This window comes from Neofelis nebulosa, chromosome X (genome assembly GCF_028018385.1).
Source record: "Neofelis nebulosa isolate mNeoNeb1 chromosome X, mNeoNeb1.pri, whole genome shotgun sequence".
In the NCBI taxonomy this organism is placed as follows: domain Eukaryota; kingdom Metazoa; phylum Chordata; class Mammalia; order Carnivora; family Felidae; genus Neofelis; species Neofelis nebulosa.
In genome coordinates, this window is record NC_080800.1 from 35,548,352 (window position 1) to 35,569,033 (window position 20,682).

General features: G+C 58.3%; 1 protein-coding gene across 8 annotated transcripts in view; it reads right to left on the reverse strand.

Moving 5' to 3' along the window:
• BCOR (BCL6 corepressor) overlaps positions 1 to 20,682 on the reverse strand; it is a 115,480-nt gene that overhangs the window by 23,531 nt on the left and 71,267 nt on the right. For 4 of the 8 annotated variants that reach the window (XM_058714632.1, XM_058714630.1, XM_058714631.1 and 1 more), the window contains exons 1-2: positions 19,901 to 20,678; positions 855 to 980 (exon numbers count right to left, since the gene is read on the reverse strand). In XM_058714632.1, the coding sequence (XP_058570615.1) occupies positions 855 to 940 (86 nt within the window). In that variant the 5' untranslated portion in view covers positions 941 to 980; positions 19,901 to 20,678. Of the gene's footprint in view, positions 1 to 854; positions 981 to 19,088; positions 19,389 to 19,900; positions 20,679 to 20,682 lie in introns of those variants that run through there. The other 4 variants (XM_058714627.1, XM_058714628.1, XM_058714629.1 and 1 more) reach the window with 2 other exon arrangements.

Sequence of the window (20,682 nt, forward strand, 5' to 3'; positions counted from 1 at the left end):
TTTCCATGGTGATAATGAAGCCATATTTGACTGCCTTTATCAAAATGACGGGGGGGGGGGGGGGGGGGGGGGAGACACACGAATATCATACAAATGCCAGCTGCTCTAGGCTCCCGAGAAAGCCGCACACCTGTGCCAGGCTGCTGCGGCTGCCCTGGGACTTGTTATCAGACGGCATCGATAAAGAAAGCGCTCAGTGCCAACTTGCAACTCCCCAGGATGAAATCGCTGACAAGCAGCAGCGGATACCCCGAACAGCAGCTTCAATCATCTACCGCTTAGCCGCCCCTACCCCACGCTCCAAAATTACGGATTAGGAAGCGTAAGAGAGCTGTCGGGGGGATTGAGACCAGGAGCCGAGGGCCTCACTGAACACCCAGCAGAGGACACCGAGAGACCCTGGGCTTAAATGAAGTGAGGGGTGGCTATCTCCCCATTTATTACTGAGCAAACTATTTGTTTTAAAAGCACATCGAATGCCGATCCACCTGGGCCCACACTCCTGACATTTAGAGTTAAAGCAGCATATAGACTAGGATTAATTCTCCTTCATAAATATGAAATAATAAATTAAGGACGAAAGTGCACTGAAAGGCCGCTTTAGGGGCTAATCTTTTAAAGGGCGGCAATGCTTCGCTGAGCCGGGTTGCCTGTTAAAACTGTAAATCAAGGGCCGCCGGCTAGGCGGGAGATCTTTCTCCCCCCACCCCTTTTGCGCCCACTCTGGCTTTGAGAAGGTGAGGGGGGCTTCCGCATGGGCCCTGCTCAGGAGCTTGGGGGGAGGGGGGAGGGGGAGGGGGGAGGAGGGGCACCCACCCTCTCTCCCCGGGCCCCAGCCAGACAGGCCCACTCACCTGTCTTCGTTGATCCCACACATGCGGACCCTCTCGCTGTTCATCCAGCTGTGAACGTTCCCATACAGGGGGGTTGCTGAAAGCATGTCGTCTTCTTGGATGGCAGCTTTTCTTCAAGCGTCTAGTCTGTTAAAAAAAAAAAAAAAAAAAAAAAAATTCCAGGAGGTTGACTAAAGAAGAGCCAAAGAGGGAACCGGAGAGGCTGCCTTTCCAAGCAATTCATGCAGAGCGCAGACTCGGGAGGGCACGTCATACTCGATGTCCTACGGACGTCCAGGACGGATGGGGCACACCTGACCCAGAGGGTCCCGGGGCTGTCGGCACGCAACTCCCTGGCGGGCAGGGAGGGGTCCAGGTGCCGCACACATCACCACCACCCCTGGCCGCCTCGCCTCGGCCTGCCCGCTGGCCTCCCTTCTCCTTTCCCAGCCTTCAGGAACACACTTGGCAGTGCAGTATCTGGATGGAGGGTTAAAAAGAGTCGGTGGGCTGGTGAACCATCCCACCCGGCCCTAGATTAGATTAAGCGCCGAACCCGGGTGGTTTTGCCTGGGTGGTTTGGCCTGGGAGCTGCAGAGGGAGGCGGTTGAGTAATTCAATGACGCCTGCTCACTGGGGACAAGAAATCATTAGCGAGTGCAGAAGTCTTAGCAGCCCAGGCTGCCGGGCTGCGAGCCACTGGCACGCTGGGAGCGGGCAAAAGGCACCCATTTTCCACCCACGGGGAGGGGGAGGCTGCCCAGGCAGCGGAGGGGAGAGCACCTCTCCCCGCCCTGCCTTACCTTCTCTGCCCACCACCCCCACCCACATCACATTCTAGTTTGCTGCATGAGTGAAGGGTCAGGACAAGCTGCATTTTATTAACAGGATTATCACGGCGCGTGATTTATCCTCGTGCAGGATTTTAATTGCTCTTTGGAGGTTGAGCCGTTTCTTTTGACTGCGCTTCAGCCCATATCCTGCTGTTAAATGCTGGGTTAATAAGTAGGGGAGCCTTTAATGCCTGGGACCGATGGCCCTCGGCAATCTCCCCCCCGCCCCAACCCCACTCACAAACACATCGTCATCCCCCTTGTCCGGGCCGGGCCATGGCATCCTTACGTGGGACCCAAATCTGAGTGTGGAAACACTGGTGTGCAGATCGTCGGGGGAACTTTTCTTTCTCCTCCCTCACACACCCACCCACACAGTTTCCGAAAGCCCAAATGTTCCCTAACTCGACACATTTCCTTTGTTAGCAGGGAAAAATATGCAAATGCTCGCTTTTACACTTGAGCACAAGGAGCAGACTGCCAGGTCCGCTGGGCTGGAGGCACCGGGTCCAGGGACTCTTTCGGAGAGTAACTGAGGGTAGAGGTGGGGGAGGCACCTGGAGACCAGACTCCAAGAGCCAGGGCTAGGCTAGCCCTCAGCATTTCTTTGTCCTAACTAGGCCTTTTGTCCACCAGTATCCCCGTCGGCCCCCTATACATGGAACACCGTCTGTTAATCAAGAGCCACACACACAGACACCAGGGCTCAGAGTTGGAGCTCAACAATGAGGCTGGAGGAGGAGGAGGAAGAGGAGGAGGAGGAAGAGGAGGAGGAGGAGGGGAGGAGGAGGCAGAAATCTGCAGTTGTAGCAGGCCTGGTGGGATTCCGAGCGCACGACTTGCCTAGGAAGTGTCTCTTTCTCGAGACAGAGGCGTTTCCAATGGGCTAGCTGCGGTGCCCCAAAAAGACAAACTGGGGTCCTAAAGAAGGTTCTGTCGGGGTTTGTGGGCTTGTCTCCCTTCTTACAGACATACAGATCATGTTGGGGGTCGTCTGCCCCTAGTGCAGGGATGACCACAAGGCACATTCAAGGGACTGTCCCCTCCCTAACCCCTGCCGCCCCTTCTAACAAAAGGAAGACATTCTGGGTGGCCCGGCCGTCTCGGATCATCCTACTTTGTCTTCCCCCCCCCCCCCCCCCCCCGCCCCAGGGCCAGTGACCCCTTTCCCTTGAAAGGGGTTTTCTTGAGAAGGGGAGGCCTGCGCTGATCGGAAAGGTGAATGAGATTTAGAGACACCTGGGGCCATTGGGTGCTTTCAGAGCTGTTCGCCCCTCTCCAGGGCTCGTCCTGTGGGGCTTTCAACATTAACGCCGCACACTTAAATGACACCGGGCGTCAGAACGAAGTGGCTTCGCGTGCACAGGGTCAGATGGAGTGCTGGGGGTGGGGGGCAGAGGGATGAGGCTGAACATTGAAGATACAAGGCAGGGGGAGGTACATTGTTGGATCCTGCTGACTACACACACACACACACACACACACACACACACACACACAATCTTTAGCTGCCCCATGAACTTTTTGTGAACTGTTTAAAAGTGGAGGTCTGTTGAACAAACAGCGGCGCCACTGCCAGCCATAATTTCATTGCAACAAGCTAAAGACTTTTAACTCTTCGGGTTCCTGGCCAAACACCGAGCCAAGTGGGAAGGGCCAGGGAACAAGGGCCCTGCCTGGCAGGAGGCCCTTCTCCAAGGTGACAGCCCAAATCCCCAGCAGGAACATTGTAGGCAGAGGCCACGTTGCGCTCACCCTGCGGCGACTGAAGGCTGGGGACCCCCCCTCCCCCACCTCTCTGGGGATGTAGAACCAAGGGGACGTTGGGGGAAGAAACACAAAGAGACTGAGAGGCGGAGATGCAGCGATGCTCATCCCATGCTCCACTTCTAGAAGGGGCTGTTGAAATAGTTGGGGTCTTTTTTTTTTTTTTTTTTTTTTTTTAACTCTGAGAGAAAGTGCTTCAAAACTGACTTCGCTGACCCTTGGGCCACGGTGGAGAGGACAAATAATGTGCTTTAGATGACAAACAGGAGCAGGCACTTTGCTGCCTCGAGAGAGGCTCTATTTCCCCGTGTGCTCCCCACCCCCCTTCTTCTGCGTGCAGGCCAGAAGCGCCAGGATGCGTGAAGTCACTCCACAAGAGCACTTTACAGGCACCAACCTGTTTCCCTGTGAGCTGCTAAGTTACACCTTGGCTGTGGGGTTTAACCCTTTTTCCCAGGAGTGGAGACAAGGGGGCCGAGGACGTAGGATAGGGGTGGAGAGGGAAGGAGAAGGTGGGCCGAGAGAAAAGGTCCGACGGGGAGACCGAGCAGTGTCTGGTTTCTAAAGAAAAGACCCAGGAATTGGATTGGAGTGGGTGCCCACCGGCACACCCAATTCCGGGGAGAGACCTGGCTTGCAAAACGCGTGGGCGCGCGCGCGCGCGCGCACACACACACACACACACACACACACACCCTGCGAAGTAGCCTCCAGCTCTTGGACTGGAAGTGACTGGAGGCACAAGAGACCTTGTGCCTCCCCCTCCCCCACCCCAGGACAGACCAGGGTGGTTATATGCTCTGGAAGCCAAGGGTGATGGTACGAGTACGAGGCTTGGCTTGGACACTGGGGAAAGGGCCCCACTGGAAGAAAGAGGTCACAGGGACCAAGATTAAGAGCTGGCGTCCCTGACAAGGGACACTGCCAAGCCTCAGACCAGACAGGAGGGGCACACAGGCCCCCGACAGGCACCCACCGCCTCCGCCATTTGACCCATTCGTGCCGTGAGAGCTGCTGGTCTTTCTTTAAAGGCGATTTACCCTGGCAGACAGCAAACAGCAGGTTGAAAAGAGAAGGAACAGTGACCCTGAGAGGCTGGGAGGAGCCAGGGGAGGGAAGGCAGCACCAGATCGCTCCTGGCACCCCTCTTTTTTCTCCACCGGGCTCCTCCTGGCACCAGGCCACTTTTACTGCCTCCACCCTTGAAGCGCTGATCGGTTCAAGTCTGCACGTCACACGTGTCAAGTTCACCGACAAAATGGAAAGCATCGCCAGCAAACCACCCCAACTCTCACGTGGCACGCAAGCATGAATGGTGCCCCTTCCTAGGGTCTCTCTCACCTGGCACCCCTCTCCTCCACCAGGCAGTTTTCCGGCCAGTGGCCAAGAAGTCCTGGGCAGGTTTGTGGGGGGCTTCTGGCTCAGGAGGCTGAGCTGGCAGCAGGGAGACCAGCCGGTGTGCAGCGTGGGCTGGAGACCTGTTGGGGGCAAAGGGCCTCCCTCACTTCATAGCTGGTTCTCTGGGCAAAACATGCAAGAACGCGGTGACCACAGCCTCCCAGCTCCCACCCTCATCCACAGGGTGTCCCTGGGCAGGTGGCCGAACCTCTTTAACCTTGGTCCCCTCATCTGTAAATATCTGGCACCGTGTTTTCCAGAGGATTAAACTGCACTGTGGACTTGAGTCTTGCCCGGCAATAGCGAGTATAGGCGGCGTTTAACCCCATTAAACAGCATCTGACTCCACGAGGCACACTGTGGAACAAGCCCAGAATGGCTGCGGAGTTTCTCTGTGGCAGTGGGAAGGCTGAGGCAAGGACACAGAGGGGGCCAGGCCAGGGAGGGGTGACCTTCAGCAGAGTTGTGTGGATTTCATCAAAGCCCAAAGCGAACCCCGCGGGAGCCCTTCCTGGGGCCGCTCCAAGAGCAGACTGAGTCACGCCCAGCGGCACTTCTCTCCCGGTGTCAAGGAAGGGAGGGGTGAAGAAGTTCCTATTTTAGGATGGGGGGAGGGGGGCTGTGTGGGGGTAGAAGATGTGAGGGAAAAGCTCTCCCGGATGTGCACTGTTGGGGGTGGGTCCTCCTGGGCCCCTTTCCCGGGGCGGGTAGCAGCGGGGAGAGGGGGACCCCAAGACAGCCCCCTTCCCCCCCCCCTCCGCCGCCCCCCGCCCCGCGTCGGGACAGGGTTTCCAGAGATGTGGCTGAGGTTGGTGGCTGGCTCTGTCCTCCGGCCCTCCGAGGGTGTTGGAGGGGTGGGGGGTGGGGAGGAGCGATCCAGCTTGCCCAGGCGCCGTCTCTTGGCACACTTCAAGCCACGGCCATTGCCTCCGGGGGCGTCCCCACCCACGCCCCAAGTTTTGCATTAGTAACAGACTGAGCTGCGGAGCAGGAGGGGAGAGGGAGCGACGAGGATGGGAAACTCGCGCGGCCCTGACCTTTCCAGCAACCAGAACCTTCCCTGCCTCCTCCCGGGGCGCCTGGGTCAGAGCAGAGAGCCACTCGGGTCTGTCGGGGGGTGAACTTGGCCCTCGGCGGCGGCGGCTAGGGCGAGCGGGGGAAGGGCGCCCCCTCCCCTGCCTCAGCCCCGAGCGCGATCGGTCGGCAACAAAGGGATTTTCTCTCCCACCACACACACCCGTGCTGCTCCGGGCTCGCCCGCCCCTCCTCGCCGCTCCTCCGCCGAGGTCCCCGCGCGGGGCCGCGCCACGGCACACACACCCACACCCTCGCGACGCGCCCCCGCCCCGCCTTCCAGGAACTCCGGCTCTCTCCGGGAGGCGGCCCGACCTCCGCAATCCCCAGTCCCCCCCGACCCCGGTTAACCCCTCGGGCCCCGCGGCCCCGCGCGCTCCTCTGGGGTTTCCCCCTCCCGAGGCCCCCGCCGCTGAACCTCTGACAAAAAAGAACTTTGGGTGGGCGCACGCAGAACCCAGGAGATGCTCCGAGCCCGGCCGGGGAACGCGCACCGCACACCCTCTCCTGGCCGTCGTCCTGGGCTCCTTCCGGAGCAGACTGGCGTGTTATCCTCCGTGGACATGCTCCCCCCGCCCCCCCGACCCCATGCAAGCCAAATGTGGCCAACTGTGAAGTGGGAAGGGGTTCGGGTAGGGGGAGGCCCCGGCAAAGGATCCACGGGGAGAGGCGCTGCCAAACCGGGGGTGGGTCCCCCACCATGCACCACCCCCACCCCCACCTGGCACAGCCGTGGGGCGGGGCGGGCTCTGCAGTTGGACCAACGTGGGACACTCCCCTTCTCCCCTGACACCGCTGCCCCCTTGTCCCTTTCACTTTCTTTCAGGGTGATGCCACACACCACCACGTGGGCAAGAGAGGGCCCATTTGGAAGCTGGTGTCCCTGGACAGGACTGCGCCCGGGACAGGAAAGCTAGGTTGGATGCGATTAATCACCCTTACTTCCCCCTCCCTCCAACCCCACACCCCCTTGGGAGTGTGCACAACCTGGGGGCAAATCCAGAATAAACGAGCCATGTCACAACTCCAGAGGGGGTGTCACTGCACTGCAATCCCTACCAGGGTTTCGTAGGAATGAAACACACTTAATGCTCCCCACCCCACCCCAAGGAAAAAGCTATACCATAAGGCTATTAACAACAGCTATCACGAGTACACAGGAAGCACAAAGGAACTTTTTACGCATAAAAGATGCATAATACATAGGGTCCTGTGATCTGCACCCGGGTTCCTTGCTGATTGTGCGCTGCCTGGGAGTTCTGGGAGGGCCGGGGATGAGGGTCAGAGGAGGAGAGGGGTGCCCACTTTCTTTACAAGGAACAAAAGAAACCCCATGCCTGCTACTCGATCCTGGAACTCGGAACACCCCAAACAAAGCTGTGGAACAACTACGGTGGAGATGGGGGCCCATGAATTTTTGTAGCTGTTCAGAGCTTAATTACTCCTCCTTGATCCGTGGGACTAGACACGACACCGCCAAGGTTAAAATGCCCCGAACAGCACCGAGCAGATGTGAGCGAGCTGGCAGACGCGCAAATGAGGCCTGCCTCCGAGCACGATAACAAGTGACTAATACATTGCATATCGTTGAAAGAAAATTATTTTTCTCTAATTTGCATTTGCTTGGGGAAAAAAAAAAAAAAGCCAACCAGAGTCCCTCTTCACAAGCACGAGTCTAATCCTGGAAATACAGCCCGGCTGCTTTAAGAGAGCTGGAAGGAGGGAAAGACTGCCAGTGTTTTGGCGTTACAGGCTTGTTTATCTTTCCGCCTTTCCTCCAAGGCGAAACTCGTTTTGCAAGCAACATTCCTACAGAAAATGGCACACGTCATAAAAAGAGACCAATTTATAGAACTGGCACCGAAGTTCATGTATCACTCCAGAAGCATCTCCCAGCTCCCCACTGGGGAACCCAACTGGATAGAGAAGTCCACGTTGAAACTCGGAGAGGGTAGCCCTGGGGGTCTGGGGGCAATGAACTCAATTTGCAGATATCCTGGAGGCTGTACTCTCAGGGACCAAAGTCACAGAGAAGGACAAGATATGGAATTAAATCAGCTCTGGATGATCCTCCAAACCCTAGAGGCCAGGGCTGTGAAGGCTCCAACCTTGGGATGGGGAGGGGAGCGATTCTGACACCCAGTTTGCCCCAGGACTGCCCAGAGGCAGGCCCACCTTTCTGGCCATCCTGAACCCGCCTGCTTGGGCCAGCCATGCATCTCCAGTAGTGGCCAAGGCGATGACTGCCGCCACCAACTGCTCTCCCGTCCACCCAGGCGCCTCCCCGCCTCCCCGCAGTGTCTGGCCAGCGACCAGGAACTCAGAGGCGGCCTGTGGCTGGTAGACATCTAGTTGATTAAGTCACAGAGTGGGCGGCGCTGTGGGCACACCTCAGGACCTGCACGGTTGCGTCCTGCAGCTGAAGGCGAACGTGCTCTTGAAAATGGGAAGGCTAGGATGTCTGGGTAGCTCAGCAGGTTAAGGGACCGACTTCCGCTGGGGTCATGATCTCACGGGTCCATGGGTTCGAGCCCCGTGCCCAGCTCTGTGCTGACGGCTTGGAGCCTGGAGCCTGTTTCAGATTCTGGGTCTCCCTCTCTCTCTCTCCCCCTATCCCACCCGCACTCTGTTTCTCTCTCTCTCAAAAATAAACATTAAAAAAATTAAAAAACAAAAAGAAAATGGGAAGGCTAAGGGGTGTGGGCAATCAAAAGCCAAACCGTACCCCTGCCCCCCAATACACCCCCCCCCTTTTGGGTCCTGAACCTACATGCCTGTCTCTCCAACTTGTCTGAGTACCGGAGCCATTTCAGAGCAGGAACAAGGACCATCAGAGCCTCTGCAACTTCCAGAAAGCCTTTAGTTGTGAATACATTGTTTCCAACAAGCTTGTTTAAGGTTTCAAAGTTCCTTTCCCAAATCTTGAAAACCCCGCCTGCAAAAGCACCTGAGGAGGACCCAGGTCCACAGATCCTGGCCAAACCCCTCCCGACTGGGTGACACTCAGGACCCTGTGGGCCTTCTCTGCGTGACAAGCTCCCTAAATCACAACACACACACATCCCGCACCTCCATCCCAATTCCGGGAGCCCCAAAGGTGTGTGTCGGGGACCCGTGGGGGGGAGGGGGGACAGCGCACGGTGCTGCTGAGTCTTGCTCGCACCCGAGGACGCTCCGGCCGGAGAGCGGCGGCCACCTCTGCGGCTCGCCGCGGGCCTGCATAGTGCACGCTTTGTGTAAGTGCCGAGGAGGCGCAGCGCTGCTCGTGCACCAACAGCTGTCACATTATTTGCACTCGCTGTAAACAGCCTTCACATTCCCCCCTTACCACATAGTTAAAGCCAGACTAACAATCCACAGTTAGAGATCAAACCAACAACAGCAGCATTGTGTCTGCCTCCGCTGCCTTCGCACCAAGCCCAGCAGCTGGCAGGTTTCTCCGGAACAAGGGGACCCCCCTCTTCCCCCACCCCGCCAGGCTCCAGCCAAGGCTGGCCAAGGCAGCGTGCGTTTGTCGCCGCTGATTGTGAAAGCAAAAGAGCACAGCCATTTCGCAGGGATTTCTGTGTGGTTTATCAGCCCTCTCCCAGAGTTTTCTCCTCCCTCCCGGTGGCTTGGGGAGGCGCCCCTCCCCCACTTCCTCAGCTGGGAATAAAGGTTGTTCAGGCTCCCAGGGTCGGTTTCTGTGCTCAGCAAAGCGTGGGCTAGCCTGCCCCGGGCCGGGCTTGGGGTCGGGGCAGGGAGGCCTGCGAGCTCTCCGGGCCTCTGCACTTCCCGCGGCCCGCGCGGCCCCACTGCCTCCCGTGCTTCGAAAATTGTCCAACTCCCTGAATACTTACTGGCCGCCCCACTGATCAAAATGTCTCCTTTATGATTTTTGGTTAAGTCGAACATTTCCATAATCGTCATTATTAGCGCAAATTACACGCCTAATCGGTCCTTAAATAGATTTTAATTAAATAATCATACAAGGCTCATTTTATGACTTAAGAAAGGCATTACTTTTCGTTATAAACTTTCCACCAGGATATAGACTAACGATACCAGACAAATACTTATTCTTTGAAAATCACCAGTAACTGATGGGCAGAGTATCATGAAATGATACTGTTTCACCTTCTGGAATCCAAGCAGAGACCAGACATAGCCACATCTGCGCAACTTTCCTCCTGAGGAGGGGAGGGGGGGGTTCCCCTGCACAGCATTACTTTCGTTGTCTTCTCTTTCAGGCCAGTGGAAACAACCCCCCAAAGCCACTTTCCCTTACCCATCTGAAGAGATTTCTCCAGCTGGACGTCTCTCTTAGAGACCACTCCTCCCCCCCACCCCCCACCCCATCCATCCGCTTTCCACCCTTTGGTCGGCTCTCAGCCTTGGTGCAAAGCAGGCAGGCCGTGCTTGTTAAATGCTGTGTAAAATGCTGTTAATAAAATAATAAATACAAAGGATGGAGGCTGCTGGTTCCACGGGTGTTTTGACTGGAAATGCCTTGGCACTTGTCATGTGTTTATGGGAGGGCAGACAACTCCAGGATTTACATAGTTTGGACATTTCTGTACTTCATTTATTCTGTCCTAAATGACGTAGGCCTAGAGCTATTTCAAGTTTGCATTTGTACAGAACTGTTAAGTGCCTAAGAGCTTCTCCAATTAGACCAAGTTTTAAATCAGACCCAAAGCTGGACCGTCCCTACACTCTGACTCGCCCCTCTGCCCCTGCTGCGGGAGAAAACAAACACTCTCAACAGCAACCCCCTGTCCCTGCTCTCCCCACCTTCACCCCTTCTGGGGGGCATCCAGGGCAAAGGTTAAGGTGTCTTCAGATTACAGGCATGGCCCTTGGCTACCCAGTGTGGAAATCATGGCTGTGACGCGCACCCTGGCCACACTCTACCTCTAAAATAGTGAGCTGAGATTCGGGGGGGGGGGAAACTGCTGGCCTGGTAAAACCCACTGTTCACAAAACAATGTCAGCAAAGGCTGGAAGGCATTCTTTAGAGAGGGACCAGGGATTCGTGCCTACTGAAGCTCTTTCAGCACAAAGGCTTTTAGGGGAAGAAGGGAAAAAGAGGGAGGAGGGGGGGGAGGAGGAGAGAAAGGGAGGGCTCCTGTTTCAGAGCAAGCATCCCCTGAGAGTCAAGAACCAAGTGTAGCTTCAATCAAACGCTGACTTCCCCTCTGGGAGTCGAGTAGGAAACCTGATCACAGTAGCTTACTACCGGCCTGGATCCATACAGGTCTGGTTTTCTTCTCATGCTGGTAATTTTTTAAAATACATATCGATATAAAAAAAAAGAAAAAAAGAAGCAATCCCTGGCAGACTTTATTGAAAACCACACTGAGACCTCGTAACATCCGGACTTAATCCCTATCAAACAAACCACAGCACCTCTGGCCTCTGCAGCAGGCCACCCCCTCACCTCTTCCAACCAGGTCTCTCCCCTCCAGCCACTGGCTGGCTGTTCTCTCTCCTGTGAAAGAGAAGGACGGGAAGGCTTGCCAAAGAGCACCTAGATACCGGGTTCCGGAATCAATTCCTAACCATATAATGATCCCACTTAGGAGCAAAGAACGGCAGCAAAAGAGGAACCCACGGGGGCAGGCCAGAGGAATATCCTTGGGAGGGGAATTTAAACCTGCATCCTTGGTCCCTGGACACTGGCTTGAGCAGGTCTCTGGGGCGCACAGGGGCAGCAGGGAAAAGAGTAGCAGCCTATAGGAACAAGACCAGTCATTCAAAGCAATCCCTAATCCTCGGGGCCTACTATGTGCCAGGCAGTCTTCTTTGATCCTAAAGATGGATAATTATTCCCAGTCTTACAAATGAAGAAACTTACTGAGGCTCAGAGGCCATAAATAACTTGCCCCCAAGGTCACACAGCTAGTAAAAATGGGCCACGGTCAAACTCAGTCCTGGAGTTGCGGAGAGGAGCCAATTATTGGTTTAATTGTACCATTTGAAATCCCCAAGAACTTCGGAAAGCTTCCTTGGCCCTTGTACTCGAGTACAGGGGGAAAGCGTTTAACACCTTTGCGACTCAGGCCACAAGGAGACTGGAACCCAGTTTCTCCTACACCCAGGAATCTCTTGGCCCAGTTGAAGTCTTTCCCAATTTCCCGACTCCCCCCACACCTCCCTACACTGGAGGAGCCCAGAATAGGCAGGGGGTAGGGGGGTCGCTCCTCCCAGATCTCTGCAAAAAAAGCGCTGACTCCTGGTACTAGAACTGGGCCCGCCACCATAGTTGCCACATAAAGCAATAAATCACATTATCTAGATAGAGCAAGAGCCCTTTGGAAACAGTGCTTACACCTACCTTTCCCAGGGTTTTAAGGTAAAACCTCAGGGACCAAAGTGGGATGGGGGAGGAAATTAAAAGGGAAGTGGCTTGCAAGAGGCGGAGCCCTACTGGACTCCCCCCCCCCCCCGCCCCCCGGGGGGGGGGGGCGGGTCCCCACAAAAAGCCCAAGCACGCGGACAAGCTGGGGACTGGTTGACCTTTCATTTTCCCAACTTCTCATCCCGGAAGCAGGGGTGGGAGCCTAACATCCCCACCCCACCCCTCCCCCAATTTCCAGATCTGCTCCAGGCTTTCAGATGCTCCGGGAACTCCCCACACCGGACGACACAGGCTCCACAGCCTCTAAGGCCCAGGGCCATCTCCTGCTCCGCTTCGGGGCGACCGGGAAGGACAGGGGCACCGGACAGCCGGCTGCCCCTGCGGGCTTCCCGACCCCGGACCGGTTTCTCCTCCAAGAGGCCGAGGCTCCGGATGTGCGAAATGGCTCCAGGGGCGACTGGGCGGGCAAGGGCCTCGGCAGCGGGAGGGATCGAGGCAATGGCGGCGCCGGGTCCTCACCCCGCTAGCCAGCCGAACACGCCCCCGCCGCCCGGCGGCCCCTGGCTCCCTGCCAGTGGCTTTCTCTCTCTCTCTCTCTCTCTCTCTCTCTCTCTCTCTCTCTCTTAAACTTTTCAGCGTTGGCGATTAGGACAGGGTTTCCAGCCTCCGCCCTGTCCCGGCCCCCTAACTCGGTGCAGGTCCGTCCAACCCCCGGGAAGGCGACCCCCCGCCCCGGCACCAGGAGGCAGTGGCCCGGGCCGACGCCTTCCCCCCACACCTAGAGCCACCTGGAGCGGGCGGCTTCCCGAAGCGATCGGCATCCGGTCCGAGCCTGGGACTACAGCGACCGCTGCGACCAGGGAGGAACTCCCGCAGCCTCCAACGGTCCGGGCCTGGCCGCTGCGCGTGCAGTGCGCCCCACACCCGCGCGCTCTCGGAAAGAACTTCTGCAGGGGGGAGGGGAGGGGAGGGGAGGGAGTGGGGCGGGCAGGCCTGTGGGTTTGTTGTTGTTGTTGTTTTTTTTTTTTAAACTCTCCAGTTGCAAGAGTTTTGGGTGTCCCTGGCACGACAGCCAGCGCTCGGGTAGAACAATAGAAATGGGGGGTTGCCGGAAATGGTGCAGGAAGACCCCCCCATAACCCTATAAACCTCTCCTCCCCTTGCCATTTACTGTTGGCATTAAAAGACCCCAGTGCCTTCAATGCAATGGTGCCTGTTTATAACTTTTCCCCGCTGGGTCCCCACACCCTAAACAAGTCCCCCTCCTCACATTATGAAATCGTAAGGGCAAAGATCGCTCCCAAATCTGTGACCTCTGGGAGCTCTTTGCGACTTTCACCTGCTCCCTCCCGGCACCCCAACCTGACTCACCCCCTCCCCCCAGTAGTTTCTCTGGTTTGCACCTAGACAATAAATTTAGTTTAATTTAGCTTCCGGTCTTTAATTTTAGCAGGTCTCCTTTTTGCATGCAAATCAATATGGCAATTACCATCTAAAAGCTCGCCCAGCCCCGGGTCAATGTAAATTGATCATTGTCCGCCTTCCACAAAATAACACCGGGAGTCTGTGGTGCATAATGAGATTATACTGGAAACTGTCTTTTAGATCACAAATTATATTTTATGCTGTCAGGATCTTCTAGCGGACTTCCCCGCTAGTCTAATCACAGGGAGCCGAGCCCGTGGGTGCGGAGGGGCAATGGTTGGCTTGGGGACACATGGCTCTAAAAAAATAACCAAGTGAGGGACCCCCATTTCCGAGACCCTCGGCTGGAGACCGGCACAGACGAGCTTGTGCTGGGAAAGGGGGCCTTCTACAGAAATATCGCGGAAAAGCATCGTTCATTAATTCCCATCCAACACAAAGTCAGATACCCCTTCCGGAGGAACACGTTGTAGACAACCAGCAAAAGCCGTCGGGCCGGGCTGGTGGTCGGGGGAAGTCCCGGGCCAAGTGCTCCAGACGAAAGCGGCTTGGCTACCATCGGGGTTGCCCGAGGAGGCCATCTACTCCTGCCCCGGCAGCCTCTCAACGGCGCCGCCGCCACCTAGGCCCCAGCAGCGCAACCAGCTTTTGCAAACAGACGGAATCCCGCGGGCCGTACACACTGGCAAAGCAGCTGGGGCGGGCCGTGGCCGGCCTCGGCCTCCCCTCCCCGAACCGTGTGAGCGGGCGGCCGAGGCCTCCAAGCAAGGATAAGGTCCTTTCTCGCCGAGAGCACCACTCTCCCGCCCCTCTGCGGCCCCCAGGGCACGGGTGTGACCCTGGGGCCTAACAAAGGGCCTTCAGAGTTCTTTTCGGCCCCGGGCGGGCGGGGGAGGGGTGGGGCCAGTGGGGAAGGGGTGGGGCTCGGCGGCCGAAGTGGACCCTCGAGGTCCCCCCCACCCCGCCTCGCCGCGCCCCGCGCCCTCGAGGAAACCGCCTAGGTGGCATTGTCAGGGCTGCCGGGCGCTCCAGAAGGCCGTCCTGGAGTTCGGGAGGCACTGCGGCCTGCAAGCCTCCCGCCCAGCCCGCGGCCCAGCCCTGCCCCGCCCGACCCGGCGCGGGCTCCACCCGAGTGCGGTCTTCCCAATAAAAGCTGGAATTCCCGGCTGGGCTCAGACAAAGAGGGACCGCGGCAAATCGACGCCGCGGGCAAACCAAACCCTAGCCTAGTTTACGTGCGCGTCTGGGGTCACACAGGCGCCTGCTAATCCACCCTTACACAGGCCGTCCCCGCAAGGTCTCCTCCAGGAGAGGGGGAAAAAAAAAAAAAAACCCCTAAAGCATGCCAATATGAAAGCCTACCTCCCCTTTATTCCTCCCGGAGGCCGAACTTCACACTTCTTTCGGCTCTATCTTTATCAGTCCACCAGGCTGAGAGCCACATTAGCAGACAGGACTTCAGAGCAGTGCCACCACCCATTCCTCCTGACCCAGAGCTGAAAGCTACTCCTCTTTTTTCCTCCACCTTCCATCCACTCAAGGTCAAGAACACAAAACCTCTTAGAAATCCTCCTACCTGCTCAACACACGCCCTCTCCCCTGCTCCAGAAGCGAAGAAACTATAACCAAAAGTGATAGTAGTAAGTGAGGGCCATCCACCCTTAAGCTAGGCCACTTTGCCCTCAGTTTCCTTCCAGCCAACGACTCGCGATTTCCCTGTGAATGAGTGCGGGAAGGCGGTGGTGCGGCCCACACTTGTGTGCCCACGGAGCTCCTGCCCGGCAGGAAAGTCCACAGTCAGGCAGTGAGGAGTTTTTGTCATTCAGCCTGTGTATCTAAGCACGGATGTATGCATATGAATGCTTTTTGTGTTTCCAAGTGACCCTCTTCACACCTTTAAATGGGCTTTTGTCTCTGGAACGCACTGACAGAAATTCTGCCCCAGTTTCCAGCTCAACAGAGTCTGGGATTTTCTCTTAGGATATCACTATAGGTGTCTGTATTTGCATACCCATGTTTACATTCCTCGCGGCCAGTTCTTTATCTCTTCTGTATCTCTTGTTCCATGTGGGCATCGGAGCCCAAGTGTCTTGATTTGTCTCAGCACTTGTCATCCAGGCGCACATCTTAATCTGAGCATTCCGGTCTAGCTCCTACACCTCCCCACTACGTACAATTCTTGCTTTGCCAGTAATGTGGCCCATTCCCAGGCTACACCAATATGGGCTTGCAGTTTAAATAGAACTAGAGGATCCCCTGGACCACAAACCCTACAAGGAAGAGGGTGGGGAAGGAGGCAGAGGTGTGCTAACTAATGATTCATTTATACACAGGGTAACCCACCCACCAATTGCAACCTCTAGAAAGAACTAGACCACTGTCTGCAAAGTTATGTTACATCTTCAGATGGATTCAATATCGACCCCATGTATGTGTATATGAATGATCGATCTTGTACACATCGCTATCCAACTCCTGTTTAGAGGCTGTCTCCTTGCACATATCTGATCCTAACTACCCACAAGTTCATGGTTAAGGGTGCGTCTATTTATACAGACAACCCAAGGACCTCTATGCTGTGTCCAACGCATACCTGGACACACGGGGCCTGACATTTCAGCCTCAGGTCTCAGGTCTGCAGCAGTCTTGGTCAGAGGCCCCACCCCACTACAGCTCAGGGCCTACCTTCCCATTACTAGATGTCTGCATGAATTCTCTCTGGGAACGCTGAGGTCTATATCTGCATTTCCCAAACTCAGTTCCTTAAGTGAGGGTGCCCGCTATGTGTGTTCACACCTCGTTCCCACTGAGAAGTCCTGGGTCAAATTAGATCATCCAGCAGCTACGTTTGGTTCGTCCAAGAATCGAGTCCAATGCACCAGGATGTGAGCGTGCGTGCACAGAAGAGAAAGGAAAACCCTAGGCCCAGACTCCCGCCCCGCCCCCTCTCCCCCCCCCGGGGGGTGCTACTCTGCCTCCAGGAATTTCTACTAGGATCTTTGCCCCCACACCCCCATTACACTCCGTTGCCTTTAAAGGGTTAAGAGAAATCCTCACAGCCTTCCCTCCACCCAGCTCGCAGAGCCCGCAGGCTTGCTCGCTCACTCGCTGCTCACGGGAGTCTGCCGCCGCCTCCGCGGCCCGCCCCCCCCTTTCCCGTCCTTCAGCCGGGAGGGAGCCTGCATGCCTGTCTAGACCGATCTATCACAGGCACACCAACAACACCCGCGAGAGCGCGGAGACCCTGCCCAGGTCCCCCTGCTCGCACGGTTCCCGGCGGGCAGAACCCGAGGAGCGTGACCGCGCCTGCGGGGTGGGGGTGGGAGCCTACCCGCGCGGGCCGCCCCGAGCGCACCGCGGGTTCTCGCCGGCCCTGGCCCCGGCCCCCGGCGCTCCCGCCAGCCCGGCTGCCGGGGCAGTCACAGCTCTGCGCGCTGGGCAGTCCTATTTTTATCTTGTCTAATCCCAAACTGGGCGGGGAGCACAGTCGTCGTGCTTAGAGAACAAGAGATAGGCGAGGGAGGCGGGGAGGAGCAGCCAGGCAGCGACGCGAGCAGGAGCGAGTTAAAGACACAGTCGAGGCGACCGAGAGCAGGAAGAAAGAGCGGGCTGCGCGGGCCTCGCGGCGCTGCACGCAAAGCGCAGCCCGGCGAAGTTACACACTCGCCTCTCCGCCACCCCTCGCTGCTAGTCCCTCCCCACTTCCCAGCGGCGCTCTCCGAAGCCCGGGCCGCGGGGGCCCTGGCCTGTGTGGGAGGCAGAGGCCCGGCCGGCCCTGCAAAGGGTTGGGGAGAATCGCTAATGAGCTGTGCGGCCCATTGATCCGGAGAACACTTCCTAATTAACTCTCAGTCACCTACTGGTGACAGCGCCTCAAAGGACAGCGCTGGGGCCGTGCGAGCCCCAGCCCCGACCTGCCCGCCGAGCGCCTGGCGCCCGAACCCCGCGCGTTCCCCTAACTACCCCAGGTTCTGGGTGAGTGGCGGCGGATACCCGCACACTGAAGGCTAGCCTCCCATTAAACCTGGACGGCATATTAATCACCGCCATCTCACCTCCCCCCCTTCCTCCACGCGGTGAAATCATGCCCAAAATAAACACGAGAACCAACACTGCAAAGCCCAGACCAGATAACAGGTCGGGGGTGGAGTGGGAAGGGTCGAGAAGCAAACGTATTCTCCAAGTGCCCACGTACAGAAGTCTCCGAGGCCGACAATTGAAATGCCTTCCACACAAGCAATTTCGCTAGCAAAACCGAATCCAACACCTCGTAAGGATTGATTTCGGCCCGCGGTGTCCGTTTCCAGGGCCACAGGAAGTGTCAGATGGCTAGAAATACCCAACTCTGTCTGCGTTCGCCACCCACTACCTTCTGGGGTGGGCCATTTCCTCCCTGTTTTCACTTCCAGGCCAATTTTAAGGATTTTTCGACAAGAGGCTACTCCTGGCACCAAATACCACCACCCCTCCCCTCCCTTTCTCTCCAAAAAAATTAAAAAAAAAAAAAAAAAGAAAGAAAAAGAAAAAAGAAAAGAAAAGAAAAAAACCCCAGCTAAAACCATGAGCTGTCTGGTCTAGACACAGAGAGGCTGTGAGAATACCTATTTGAAGCGCGCTGGTTTCTTTTTAAGGTTTGTTTTTAAATACACATAACCCTCCCCCTTCCTTCGCTCTGCAATTCCCCCAACCCCCACCCTTCAGACGCCGGCGGCGCGCGCCCTCGCGCGCAGGCACTCACAGCCTCTAGCTGGAGATCGCGGACTTTCTGGAAAAGATTCATTAACAGCAAATTAAGCCTCGCCTGGCCTCGGCCTACACGCGGCCAGACTCCGCCGTCTCAGGGACCCGAGGAAGTGCCCACTCGAAAGTGCGAGCGGCGGGAAGCCCGCCGGGACCACGCGTGCCTTGAGCCGCCCTACTCCGCTCACGGCGCCCCAGGGCTTGCTTGGTAAACAGCAGGCGCACGTCGCCGCCGCCCCGAGCCCCCGAGTTGGCAGAGGCTCTGCAGCGCAGCGGCCCGCCTGCTCCGAGCGCGGGCCCCGCGGCGCGGCGGCGCCTTGCCCGCCTCGCCCTCCCCACCTCGGCCGAGGATCGCGCCCGGGTGCGCAAGTTCCTCTTCGCCCTCAGCCTCTGCGCCGCACGCCCTCCGAGTGGGACCAACTTCCTCCGGCCGCAGACACGCACACGCCCAACCAGCTTCCCCACCAGACTCCCAGCAGCCGGGTGGAGGGCCCAGGTCTCACCCCCCCCCCTCACCGCCCGCACCCTCCCTTCCCGCCGCCGCCCCCGCATATTCTACCCCCGCCCCGGGGGGCTCACAACTTAAAACCTACTAGGCAACGTCGGGGAGGGCGTGGGGGTGGGAGGCAACCGCAGATTATAATTTCAGAAGAACATTTTAAAAACAAAGCGTCTGACCTGGCGGGCGGGCGGGCCGACGGGCCGAGTCGGAACCCCTAGCACAGCTCGATTTCCTAGTAGTTTCTTCTTCTTCTTTTTTTTTTTTTTTAAATCCACGTGATTCGCGCTTTGGGGCAAGCCAAGAAAAAACCCGGGACTCCCCTCCCGACTTGCGCGGCGGCGGCAGCAGGTCGAGCTCGGCTCGGCCCGGGGCGCCCGCCACACACCCTCGCGCACGCACACGCCGTCGTTCCACTAGGAGGAACGACCGTCCCCTGGAGAGGCGAGGCGAGGCGGCGGCGGCTGGGGGTTTTTACAGTTCTTTCCCGAGTCGAAAAAGAAAGCAGACGGGAACCCGCCGCCCTCCCCTTCCTGCTCGCGAGCTAACGCCGAGCCGAGCTTCCCAGCTTCCAGCCCAGCTGCCCCCCCCTCCCGCGCCCGACTCGCGGCGCTCCGCGGCGACCGCGCTCCCGCGCACAGACACACACAGGCTGCAAACTTCCACTCGGCGAACTCCCTGCTCTCCTCCCAGCCCCCCGGGAGGCGGCAGGCCCCCCGCCGCGCCCCTCCCTCCCCGATGCCCACGCGGGGCCGCTTAGGCTGGCTGCATTTTTAATAACTTACAGCTAGGAGATAAAAACGAAAGCGAGCCAAGCAGCCAAAGGGAAGCGCAAGGCGAAAGCTTCGAGCTCCGCGGGGTACGCGAGAGTCGGAGGAGCAACCCGCTGCGGGCGGGGGCCCCGAGGGAGGGGGCCGACTGCAGCCCGCGGCGCGCCCGCCCGCCCGCCGCCCGCGCGGCCTCCCCGGGGAAAGGTGTTCCGAGCACTGACCTGAAATCCCCGGCCGGGGAGTGAGCTGGGAGCCTGCGATTCGGCGCTTTGAAGTTTTCCCCCCCGAACAGAGTCGAGGCGGCGAGGAGGAGCGAGGGGCGGATGGCTGGATGGGGAGAGGTGTGCGGGGTTGGAGGAGAGTGGGGTGGCGACGTTAGTGAGCGGAGAAGGAGCCGGGCCGGGGAAGCGCGGCGAGCAGCAAAGTTTGCCGTCCCCGGCTGCCCGCAGCCCGCTCGCGGCGCCGCGCTCGCTGGTCTCCCTCGCCGTCTGCTGCCAGCCGGCTGCCCTCGGGGTCGGCCCCGCCGAGGGGTGGGCTCTGGGCCGGGTGGGGGCGGGGCGGGGCGGGCTCAAAGCCTCCGGGCAGGTGGCGACAGCCCCGCGCGATCCTCCGGGCTCCCGCGGCTGGGCCGGGCTCGGCCGGGCTCAGCAGCTCCCGCGCCGCCGCTGCTGCCGCCCGCGCTCGGGCAGGAGCCCCAGCGCCATGTTGACGGATCGCCGCGAGCGCCCGCTCGGGCTGGGTGTGTGTGTGTGAGTGTGTGTGTGTGTGTGTGTGTGTGAGTGTGTGTGTGTGTGTGAGTGTGTGTGTGCGAGTGTGTTGGCCAAGTCGTCCCTGCGCGGCGACAGCGCGGCTTGGGCTCCCCGCCCGGCGGCTCGCGGGCTCCCCCTCCGCCGCCGCCGCCGCCCGCCTCGCTCCCGCTCTCGGTCGCGGTCTGGGCTCCGGCGCGTCTCCCCCGCAGCCGCCGAGCTCGGCCCGCGTTCAGCGAGGAGCGTAGCTCTGCCTC